General features: G+C 36.4%; 1 protein-coding gene across 5 annotated transcripts in view; it reads left to right on the forward strand.

The window, feature by feature from the left end:
- Positions 1-12,961, forward strand: part of LOC109108491 (EH domain-binding protein 1) — a 120,956-nt gene that overhangs the window by 15,678 nt on the left and 92,317 nt on the right. For all 5 annotated transcript variants that reach the window (XM_042774007.1, XM_042774008.1, XM_042774009.1 and 2 more), the window contains exons 3-5: positions 4,942-4,999; positions 5,853-5,948; positions 7,308-7,361. In XM_042774007.1, the coding sequence (XP_042629941.1) occupies positions 4,942-4,999; positions 5,853-5,948; positions 7,308-7,361 (208 nt within the window). The remainder of the gene's footprint in view (positions 1-4,941; positions 5,000-5,852; positions 5,949-7,307; positions 7,362-12,961) is intronic.

Below are 12,961 nucleotides of genomic sequence, written 5' to 3' on the forward strand. Positions count from 1 at the left end.
CAAGGCGAATTTAAGTTAAAAAAAAAAAAAATCTGAAATTGCCTTGAAGAATTTATTGACTTTTGTAAATGCTCGGACATTCTTCAATGAATAACTCATACGATAAGTCAATAAGTCAGAGTTACAATTCTCTGTTTTGAAGGGCATTTCTTGGTTAAACTGTTTCTTATAGGAATACAGTGAATTTCATGATAATCAATCAGACATTCCAAAAGCTTTCAATTTATTATTATATTGTTTTACTTGTGTAATAAAGACATTTTAAGATTACTCTCTCTCACTTTATTCTAAAAAATAATTTAAAAACAGTGCTACACAGATAGCCGAATCAATAACCTTCTCGTCTGCCATCTCTCTCTCTTAGCTGTATTATGTGGCAGTACTGTATTGTGTGTTCCTGATCTTCCGTTACAGGCTCTTTAGTGTGTTCATCTTAATATCACTCTGTTCCATTAGCTGCACTCTCTTTGTCTTGCTCTCTTTCTTGATTCAGATGTCAGAGATCAGATCAGATCAGAGGGGGGTTTTCTGATTGACAGCATCACCGTGTGCATTTGTCACAAGTGTTCTTTCCTTTTTATAGATGGAACTGTTCATAGCCTTGAGATGGTTGCGAAAATGAAAATTTTTTTTTTGTCCATCCGTTCTGAGTCAGGATGTGGTTCAGTCTGTCCAATCCACTTCTCCACTTGTGGCGTATCATCCCTTCCTCTCCCTCCCTTTCCCTGTGGACCGAGGAACAGAGGCAGTAAGGTCTCGGAATTGTAGGAGCATCGCTGCATAAATGACTTTTTATAGACATGAATAATGCATAAATATCTGACATTTTGAGAAAACACAGCATGTACCCAAATTAACTGTTAAATGTATTTTTACACCATCCCTTGTGGTTTGTTAACTTAATTTAGCCAGAAACACAAGGCCTTAGTAAAGAAATTGATTTGAAACCCGCTGACAGCAGTTACTACAAGCAATGATTTGTGATGAATTTTTAGTCAGACATGACTGAAATTAATCACATATGATTCAGTGAGTCAGTAAACATGCCTCAAGACTGATTCAGTTACAGTGATTTGCCTTGTTGTCTAAATGATTTAGTCTGTTTCTGACCAATTTGTGAATCACTCTGATCAAATCTTTTAAATCTGTAAAAAATGATAAAGAGTTAAAAATAGCCATTTGTTTTCTTAGTTACATAGTACACAAGGTACTGTGCCTCCCATATTAGTCTGTTGCATTTATGTGTTTTGAAGACTTTAGCCATCGTCTATTTATGTAATAGAGAAAGAATGCTTGGGTAATAGCTCAAGATGAGTATAAGGGTGTGTTCACAGTTGTATTGTTTGGTTCGATTAAAATTAACCCTGGTATGATTGCTCTGTTATTGTGGTTCGTTTGAGTAAGTGTGAATGCTGCCATCCAAACCCTGGTGCGCACCAAACAAGTGGACAGAGATCTCTAAAAAGATGAGTCTCGATCTGGTCCCAAACGAACTCTGTTGCAGTTCGAATGAAATATGAACGCAACACGGACCAAATACTTCTAAATGAACCAAAAACAGGAAGTAATGACAAGATGCGACGCTATGCAACATGATTTGATAATGCGGAACGAGCGGTGTATCCAAAACAAAATGAGCAGAGGGCAAACATGCAGCAAAAATGCCTTTTATGAGCTCTTCGTGAGTTTGGTGAAAATAAAATCATAAGTATATGCAGCAATAAGCGCACTTAAACCAGCGGCGCTGAGCAGACTGAATGGTGAATGGATACTTTGATGTCATACCGTTTGGTCTGTGCAGCGCCACTTTAAGTTGAACACAGCTTTTGTTTGGGGTGTTCATTGAGTTCGGTTGCGAAATATACATCATTTAACCCGACCAATCAGGTTGTGAACTATGCCTTTAGGTTCGGTATCTTTAGGTTCACTGTCAAAAATGCCAGTGTGAACGCTAAGTGGACCAGGACCAAATGTTTCGTTTTCTTTTTTGGTCTGGACCAAACGAACCAAGAGAACCGAACTATAAGTGTGAACGCACCCTAAAACTCTCTCTCTCACACCCACAACATTTTCCATGGTTTTTATGGGGGTGTTTATTGTCTATTAATGAATGTTATAGATCTACATTTACTAGCTAGACAGAAAATAGAAGCCCGGTTTCCAAATTGTTTAGACCTTCAGAACTGAGCCTGTTTTAGATCAGGGTTTTGTAAATTTCTGGTTTTGCTATAAATTTTTGGTTTATAGTCTTAAACATTTAATTGACTTTGCAGCTGTTTATTTTAATTAGATGTGTACATTACCATTTAAAAGATATTAAAAAAGAAAACTTTAAAATTGCAATAATAATATTCAACATTGTGTTTTTTTACTGTATTTTTTCTTATTAACTAAAAGCTAAAAAATATATTTTTTTAATCGACTGAAAACTTTGGTAAGCACGAGATATTCAATAAAATCTTACTGACCCCAAAATTTTACCAGTAGTGTAGTTCATGGGGCCGCTTAAATTCACTCAATCATTATAAGTAATAAACATTCTTATTCAAACAACATTTAGACGCCTACAGTTGTGCAATCTGTACAACATTAGGACTGCTAAACACTTGATACATTCAGTTCACTTTTGACTCATTATTTCTTCAAAGAACATTGCATGCTATGTTTGTAAGTCTTATACAGTTCTTGTTGTAATAAAAGTCGTGAACACATATGCAGACCTGCAGCCTGTCAGTCTTAAACTCTCAGAGCAGGGTTTGACAGTCTTGGCTTCATTGCTCACACCTCAGATGTTGACAGGTTTCTATAAGCAAACAGCTGCCATCATGAAAAAAACGTAATATTAGGGTCTTTGTAGAGAACGATAGTTAACATGGACCTTGAAAGCGCAGTCAAAAGACTCTCTGGCTTTGGCAGGCAAAGTACATCTTAATGTATCTAGAGCTGCATGACCTGTAGCCACAAATCCGAGCTAAAACAACTGACCGACTTTAAGGACTGGTGTGGTAATGGGTCTGAGAAATGAACTGTACCCTAGGGAGCACAGAGTGCACATATGAAATATAAGAAATGAATCACGAAATGAGTTACAGGTGTGGTTCTTTCTGTTTCTGGCTGAATGTTGGTGGGAGTGCAGCAGGAAACACATTGAAACAATAGCGATACTCTACTCTGATGTAGTTTTGTTGAACATGTACTGCTTGTGTTTAGGGTTCAGTTATTGTGCAGTAATTGTGTGCCTGTGCTGGCACTGGCTTAGAAACAGAGCAGGTCTCTGGTTCTTTGACATCTGCCGACTGGCAGCATATTGTAGATATTTTTTTGTTCAATAAGTTAAGAGTGTGTATATCCAGGGGGCTCTATGCTTACAGTTGTTCTCCTCTTTTTTTTTTTTTTTTTTTGGTAAATTAAGAAGTCAAAAATGTAGTAGTGCCTTCTGATCAATGACAGAAATTAACTTTCTCATTACAAGAATTGATTTCCTGTGGCTTTTTAAAATAAACCTTTGTAAGGTCTTTTTATACCTTATTAGTGTCATGTTTTATGTGAAATTATTAAACCTTTATATTTATATACCTGTTTTTTATTTTTTACTTTTTTAATTAAAACAAATTTATTAGAATAATACACATTAATACATAATGATACACTGATACATATTATGTAACCGTACATATTTTTCATGACTCTTTGATGAATAGGAAGTATTCAAAAGAACAGCAATTAAATGGAAATATTTTGAAACATTATAAATGTTTTTACTGTCACTTTTGATCAATTTATGCATCCTTGCTGAATAAAAGTTCTTTCAAAAAACATTGTGACCCATCCATGAGGAAACATAAAGCCGTTTTGTAAAACTTTGATAAGATCATGTGAAAAGAGAATTGCAGCAGTGCATGTCAACTAGCCTAGAGGAAACACACAAGTCCAAGTAGGAATGGAAATAGAGAGGATAAAGAGAAAGAGTTTTGCTATTTCAGAGCAAGAGATAACTGAAAACACATTGTTTTCAATGCTCCATGTCAAACACAGCATGATGCTGTAGGGCAGGAGGGAATGTGTGTGTGATCTAGAAATGTAGAGACACAATGGAGCACTGTGCATGGTTTCTGTGATGCTCTCTTGCTGGTTTTCCAGACACTTTTTAAGTCTAGTCATTGTTTGAAATGCTCTATCATTGCTGATTCCCCACAGAAAATCATTTTGGGGGAGTGTTGACGTTTCTCTGTTCCTGGGAAACTGATCCGTAGAGTTATCTAGAATAATCCAGACACTGGGCAGGAGATGCTTTAGATGGCCATAGATCAGCCTGTCTGCTCTATCATGTTTGGAATGGTTTAGATGAGGACAGTAATGTTTCTGAAAATGACACACTGACAGCACACATGCATAAACGCACACCTGTCAGATTGTGGTCAAGCCTCTTACTGCTGGTAATCCAATTCAAGATTCCTGTGTGTGTTCTCTCTCTCAGCCCTGCTCAGATGTGCTGAAACCTTTTTCTAGTCTAACGGTTTGTTTATCTTTAAACCTGTTGATCGTCCGTGAGTGTGTATTGTGAATGTTGTACTGTATGGTGTATTTGTGCTTCAGTGTGTGGGATGAATTGAACTCCGTTAACATATTCATCGAGCACACACCTCTGAAAAGCAGTGAGTTTGTTTGCTGCTGGGTTAGGCTGTGATATGGGTATGAATTGATTGATTTTGAGCTCTTTCTTGAGAAGGCTGGTCAGCATCTTTCTCTCTCCTTTCTCATCTGATCTTGTTCTCTGTTGGGCCACAAGTGATTTAGACTCAAATTTGCTGTAGCTTGTTCACAGCAGAACTGAGATCTGAAGCTCTGGTAGCGTTTCTTTTAGATGACGTGCTTGTTAAATACTTCATTAGTGCTGAATGCTTATTGTTGAATTTTTTTTCTCTCATGTTTTTTTTTCAGGCAACCGGACAAGCTAGTTGTTGTCTGGACACGCAGGAGCCGAAGGAAATCTTCCAAGGTGGGTAATATTAATTTTTTTTTTTTTAAATGCAATTTCAAACAATGCCTTAAGTATGTTTACATGTTCAGTAACTAGTGGGTTTTTGCGTAGTTGAGCTACATTCTTAATATAAAATTTGATGGATTAAATACACATCACAGATCAGCTTTTGGAGCAGACACACAATGTTGAAAACAATTGTAGCCCAATTAGCTTTTATACATGCTAGACAATGTTGAGCTACAATTACATTATCTAGCTCTGTAAGTCCGACTTAACAAAACCAGACTAGTACGGTAAGAGTTGTCTGACTGAAGTGTTTATATGACATTTTAGTTTTAGTCCAACTGAAATCAAACTTTTAATGTGCATATGCAAATGCACTTAGCGACTGAGCTAATGATGTGAGTTTGGGATGGTGCAGTTTCTTCTTGTGCTGATATTGGCTTAAAAATTATGCACTTCAGCTTTAATGAATCATCAAAGCTTTATGTAATAACGTATCATTCCAAATTCATGCAAAAAAATAACAAACGTTTTTGTCTCGTTTTCCAGTTAAAATGTCTAATTTACTTGTAGCAAAAAAAAAAAAAAAAAAAAAAAAAAAAAAATTCCATATATATTAATATATATTTATATATATATATATACAACAAGACAAGTTATAAATATATTTATATATATATATATATATATATATATTTTTTTATAGTTAAAAAAAAACAAGAAACTTTTTTTTTTTTGCAGTGTAATGACTAGATTGTAAATTTTTTTTATTATATTTTTTTTATTGTATGTGTAAAGCTGTTTGTTCACATGTGTCTATTATAATAATTTTGTGCATCATCTAATGTATTTTTTTTGTTTACAGTCTCATAGCTGGCAGCCTGGCATCAAGAACCCCTATAGAGGAGTGGTGGTGTGGCCTGTTCCAGAGAACATAGAGATCACTGTCACACTATTTAAGGTTAACACACACACATACATTAAAAACACTGTTTCATCTAGGGGCCAAGTAGGCCTAGACGTTATTGTGGCCAGTTGTAGCAGTTGGCTTTTTCCCAGAAGCTGATTGGTTGGGATCTGCAGGTCTGCTGGTGTCTAGACGTCCTGATTCCACTCTAATTTAACTGCCACAGTCCAAATTTTAACCCCCTTCTCAAGTGTGTGTACAGCAGAAACTGACGCGGCAGCAGGAAGTCTGTTCTTGGTATTTTAGTCTTTTTGAGATGCCAGTCAGCAGATTTTTACATCTGGCACGAGAGAAGTGAGACCTTACATCCAGAATGTCAGACCCAGGTGCAGCCATAGAGGAAGTACATCTATTAGACACAAAGAGAGAGAGAGAAGTTTGTAGATTGGAGGCTCCACGACGTTGAGTTCAGAATTTTAAATATATTGTTATATAACTTGTATTAAGCATACATATGTATAGTGCTATGTACAGTTTATTACTATACTTAAGTATGCATAAAAAAAATGTATGTGTATACACACACACACACACACACTTTATAATTAAGTCATACACACACACACACACACACTTTATATAAATATTTTCACATACACATACATCACACATGCAAGTTACGAGATAGCGTTGACAGGCTGACCTGGTGTTGAGTATCCGCTAACAGTCTCCACATTGTGTTTACATAGGTCACACACACAAAGTGCTTGTCCAAGCTTTTTCCTTATCAGCCCTGTCCTCACCAAACAACACTAACACACACTAATCAGTGTCATGTACAACTGCATCTCCCAGAGTTCATTGCAGTAGGTCAATTTGCCATTCAGGAGTTCATGAATGTTTCATTTGTACACCGCCAACCTTGCGGTCATCTGACCGGGATAGTTCCAGAACAGCAGGTCAGGTGAACTGTATGTATTTGCATCCTCATATACACATTTACCTGACTAATAAACCTGATTCAACTCTGAAATAGGCTCACAACATAGATCAGTATGAGAAGAATGTATCTGACTTGTATGAGACAGACAGATCACTTTCTCTGTGACCTATTGCACTGCAATTGGTCATTATATTACTGACGTAGCCAGATGAAGCTTTAGGTAAGTCATTTATGGAAACGTCTCTACATCCTTTGTATGTTTTGCATTTTATTTCCATCAAGAAATGCAGATCTTGCTTTAAACTCTATTGTTGATCAGTAAATGGAGATTGATTTGATATGTGGAGTTGCTTTTTCCCAGCATCTCTGCTACAAAAGACACTAAAAACAGGCTTTATTCTGAGTCTTCTTTGATGAGCCTCGTCTCAGGTCATATGCCATCTAATTCATTTCCACATTCTGTTTTTCAGGATCCCCACGCAGAGGAGTTTGAAGACAAAGAGTGGACCTTTGTCATTGAAAATGTGAGTACTTTTCTTACACTGTTGTGGTTCTGGTGAGTTCTGCTATGTACTGTATGTGCAGCCTGACACCTAGTGCTCAAATAGAGTAATCACACTAATGTTACAGATTCAGAGAGCCAGGATGAAGAATAGCTGTGTGGCACTTCATGCCTGTTGTTTACACATAGTTGTTGTCGTGTCTTAGATTAAAAAGCAGGTTATTTGTTTGGCTGTTTTTTTTTTTTTTTTTTTTTATAGAACCAGCCTTTATTGAGCAAAACACAATTTTAATACAAATACAAATGCTTCCCCATGCCAAGTGGCTTTTCTAGAAAATTGCCAGCTGCTTTGCTCTTGTAATGCATACATTTTTGGAAATGTTTGTCTTGATGCTGATTTCTGTCTTGGATGCTTTTAGATGTCCCTCTGGTGTTTCACAAGATAGCTGTTGTAGATCTGTTGTAATTATCTTGTGGCTTGTTGGAGCAAACTTTCATGACAGGAAAAAACAAAAATGAGACTGCTGTGTTTTGTATTGGTATTTGTTATTTTTTAATGGGGGAGGAGATACTTTGCAGTGATTAGAATCTCTCTGCAAGTGTTTTATATCCTCAAAGATACACACACAGGGCTCTGAAAGAAACACACAATTTGAGACTTAAAACTCACAGCTATAATAAATGCTGAGAGAATCTGGGAACACGTGCTGAGCAAAACACGTCAATTAGGGATGTTATCTTTGTATAATATATTGCTGCTTTCTCTCTCTTGTAGCAGGCCTCTGATTAGAGATCCGTAAACATCACAGGCTGACTGTTCAGTACACTTGTCTGAGCTGTGTTTTGTGGTTTCCTTTGCCGTAGAAGAATATTGTAATTTAAAAATACACCGGTGACTGATGTTTCTGTTTTTAAGTTTCATACATCTTCACTTCCCTCCAGTGTCAATATACCTTTGTTGTAATTATGCTGTTACATGTTCAGAATGGCATAATAATTAGTTACACCATTGCTCAAAATTTTGGGGTCAGTGAATGTTTTCTTTAATACTGCTTTAATACTAGAATGATATCTTAAGTAACATAACTTAACTAACAATAATGCACCATAATACAATCTAAAGCATTTTTACATATTGCAGACTGATTTTATATTTTTAAAATAGTTATGCAGTATATTCATTGCAATACACTAGTTTTCCATCCTGAACATGATATCTGTCTGTGTCTCTGGAGAGAGGCTGTTTGGATCCACAAACATGGGCATCGGCCCAGACAGGGCTGTCCTATCCATCTGTCTGCTCAGCAGACACACGCACAAGCATCAACAAACAATAATATACTCCCATCACAGGTCTATTGTAAATGTCTCTGCTGGCAAGCACTTATACGTGTCTCTGTCTTAATGATCAACTTTTAGATACATTCAAGATGTCTTAATCAGCATAACACACATGTAGTTCTGTGTGTGTGATGACTGTATTTGTGATGTTAGATTAATAGATGAATGGTGTTCTTTTGTGTTTGGGGCTCCATGTATGCAGATGGAGAGTGGTTGACGGAAGAGTGAGAACACTAAGCATAAGATCTGAATTCCTCTTGTCCATACATACCTCACTAATAACAGACTGATCAAAGACACACCTGTCATCTGACACTAGCAATGAGATGAGAAGAGATCCACACACACACCAGGTTCCCACAAACTCACTGAATTCCTCCTTACACATACACTCCCACAGACACACACTAACTTGCATAGTTTTTGTCCAGTTGATACTGTGGACACTGAGGTAAATTAAATGCTATGTGAGATTTTGTTTACATGCAGTTTTATTGATGTCTTTCCGTGGTCGAAACACTGATTGAGTGATTACATGAGGCGTGAGAAGTACATTCATGTTTGCTTCACGTTAATCGCGCTCTGCACTGCCGCTTGAACTGAGGCATTTATACAGCTGCGATCTGTCACGCCACATCAAAGAGCGCCAACTCAGCAGTTATTGTTTGAATTTCCTGAAAAAATGGACATTATTTGAAAGATGAGACTTTGTTTCATATCAAAAGTAATAATATACAAAACTTTAAGTTTCTGATGAATTTCCACTCATGTGTTCCATCCCAAACCAAAATACCTGTAGGCATTGACAATCGGGAAAAAAACAAAACAAAACCTTTTTGCTCTACACATTGGTTCATTCTGCCCTGTGCTCCTGCCTGCTGGGAGAAACTGTGCGGAAAACAGAAGAAAGAATGAGAGGGGGATAGAAAGAGGAGTGTAAAGGCTGGAGAGGAGAAGAGAGCATTCCAAGAGAGACCGACATCAAAGCTCCTTGAGTTGCCCTATTTTGGCACCACAGTTCTCCGTGTGTGTGTGTGTGTAAGAGAGTGGCAGCCTTTCCAGCCATTTTCAGGTTTTGTGTTCAAAAGCACAATTGTACAAGGAATGTTCCAAGATTCTGTCATAATTTACTGTGAACTGTTGCTGTATGGAAAAGTGTTGAATATTCCTCTAATTTTCATTTTGGAATAGAAAAAATAAAAAAATGTCGAAACTGTCAATTTTGGATGAACTATTTTTTGCTCATTACCTCCTCCAGCCACTAGAGGGCAGCATGCGACTGACCACAAATAGGTTATGTTCACAGGTCCTGGATTAGATACAAGTAAAGGAATAAGAGGAAATATGAAACAATATGAAGAAAACATACATTCTAAGATAAAAGAGGAAAACACGTTTATTGAAGCAGAATGATTCACTTCCTGTTGTTCAAACAGCGATAAGCTTCTTTTACTTCTTGTCTGCAGTTTCTTTTTAAGCATGATCTTCAAGTCAGAGCCTTCAGGGTTGTGCCACTTCAATACAAGGACACAATTTTGCATGTTTTGTGTTTAGAGTAAGAGAAATTAGACAAATTCCATTCTTGCTTCTGCTCCATCGTTCCATCATTAGTTTTTTATTCTTCTTTCTCTCTCACTCCTTTTATGGTGATCTGCTGCCTTTTGTGGACTTCGTCCAAAACATTTAAAGTCATTTCCGCCTCAGTTGTCCTCTGCCCAGGGGTCCTGAGTCAGGAGCACATTACGTGGGCTACTGGTCCACAAGCTACCCCCTGGTCCCGCACCTCTCTGGAGACCACACAGAATAATTCAGCCACCCAGCCAGGCATGCTGAGCAAAGCTGGTGTGGAGAATGAAATAGAAAAGTTTATGTGTCTCTCTCTTGGGATTAATCTGAACTGAATGTTACGGGCTCTCTAGTTTCATTGCTGCTTTGCTTTGTGTAATTTTGTCAGATCAGAGCCTCAGAGACACATGGATTTCACTTTAAATTAGATATTAACCCTTCTAGAGGATTTCAGTCATTATTGTTTTATTTCTAGTGAATGTGTGTCTTTTAAGTGTGTTCGGGATGGTCTGTAGTTTAAGTTTGAGTTGGATTTTTATTTTGGTCAAATCCAGGGATGCACCAACATTTGTTTTCATGTTGTGGCTAATAACTAATAAATAGTCGATTTTAAAATTCAATACTTTGTCTACATAAATTAAGGAAATGATAATCATTTAAAAATAAAATGCTTAAAAATTGAAACAATTGTTTTAAATTCTGCAAGTAGATTCAGGCATGACAACATTATGATGTACAGTATAAAAATTGATGTTTTGAGTTTTGCTAAAGATTACATTTAAAAAATATATAAGATTATTAGTGATTTTAAATATTCACTTTAATGTAGTGTTAAATGATGGCAAAGGTAATCTAAATGTAAAAATAGTGTTGCTTAAGTTTTTGTAATTGTTAAATGGTTCTGTAAATTATTTTTAGCTAAAAGTGGAAGATGCCATTTATGATGTTTTTTGGAAATGTTTTCAATACATCCCATTAAAAACATTTTTAGGTTTATGTCTTCAGCTAACAATAACAAGTTTGCTAATCAACTTCACAACTTGAACAGAAAAGTATGATTTTAACAGTTTTCCAGGATTAAGTGGCCGTTACTCAATACCAACGTTCTTCTGAACCTTTAAAGAAAGTCTGCTGGTTTCTTGTTGATGCAGAGTAAAACAAAATTTGTTTATGCAATATGAACAACCTACAGCGACACTGAGAGCATTAGGTACAGATATTGATCTACCATTTCATGGTATGTGTGTATATATACAGAATACTGTGTGTGTATGCCAAGCTCAAAGTACTCTAAAAGTTTAAGAGGGGATAAGCAAGTCGTATATTCAGTGTTTTGTATTTTATACACTGTTCAAAGTGGGGTCTGTAAAGTTTAATGTTTTTGAAAGGAGTCTCACAGAGATGCCATTTATTTGATCAAAAGTACAGTAAAAGTAATGTTGTTAAATTTTATTACAATTAAAATATTTGTTTTCTTTTTTAAATATATTTTAAAATGTCTTCAGTGCCACATGATCCTTCAGAAATCATTCTGATAAGCTGATTTGGTGCTTAATTAATTTTTTTTATATGAAAATTTGTTAAGTGAAATGTTATATTTATTATATTAATTTCAAAAATAAAGAATGATGCTGTGATGATGATGGATGGTGTTTTTTATAATGATGGTGGTGTGATTGATGCTATTTGCTATAATTTTTGCTAATTAAAAAAAGTAAATCTGTTATCATAAGAACAAAAAGTTTTTTTTAATACTAATAATAATGCCACATACAGTATATTTAAAATAATAATATTTTAATAATTTTTAAATGTTTATGGCTGGTAAATGTTTTCAATTCACTGGGCATCGGCAGTTGTGAGAGTTCATTTTGGAGTCTGTGTGTGTGTTTGACAGCCAGATTAACAGGATTCCTAACAGGGTTGGAGATCAGATGTAAGGCAAGGTCACAGTCGACTCTTAAGCCCACCTCACACACGTACACAAGCAAAGATATTCAAAACAGAAACACTCTTTGTTTTCCCCTCTACTGTGAGATGGAAGCAGGAATAAACATGCACACGTGTGTGTTAATCTGTTTCTCTGTTCTGAGGTCACACGGCTGCACACAGACTCTCTCAGGACACTGTGTGTGTGTGTGTTGTCTGCTGCATTTCTGTACTGCTTTGATATTATTTGGGCTGAGAGGTGTAACATCAGGTCAGCACACACACACACACACACACACACACACACACACACACACACACACACACTTCTCTTCAGCGTTCATGTTATATCACTGGTCCTTCATTCTTTGTCCGCCGTTTTTTCCTTTCATTTTTTAAGATTGCCGTCCATCCTTCCTCACCTGCCTGACTTCACATTTATTTATTTTATCTCCCTCCATTCTGCATCTGTCCCTCCCTCTCTATCTCTTTCCCAGCATCTCGGCCATATTTATTTTTCTTTTTCTTCTTAAGATGGTGCCTGCTGATGGAGACAGATCTTTGTGGTTCTGAAAAATATTCCTCAAAGCCAAATATTTATCCACAAGCTTGACCCAGGTGTTCCCCTCTCTCTTTCTCCAGATTGCTATCTCAGATTGCACTCACAATACCATCCACGAAGTTACATATAAACTGTATAGTTCTAGTCGGATATCAGTAAGATTATTAGTATTATTAGGTTTGATGATCTGAATACTGTAAACTCGATCTCCCGATCTCTCTTTG

The sequence above is a fragment of the Cyprinus carpio genome, chromosome A17 (assembly GCF_018340385.1).
Source record: "Cyprinus carpio isolate SPL01 chromosome A17, ASM1834038v1, whole genome shotgun sequence".
Taxonomy (NCBI): Eukaryota; Metazoa; Chordata; class Actinopteri; order Cypriniformes; family Cyprinidae; genus Cyprinus; species Cyprinus carpio.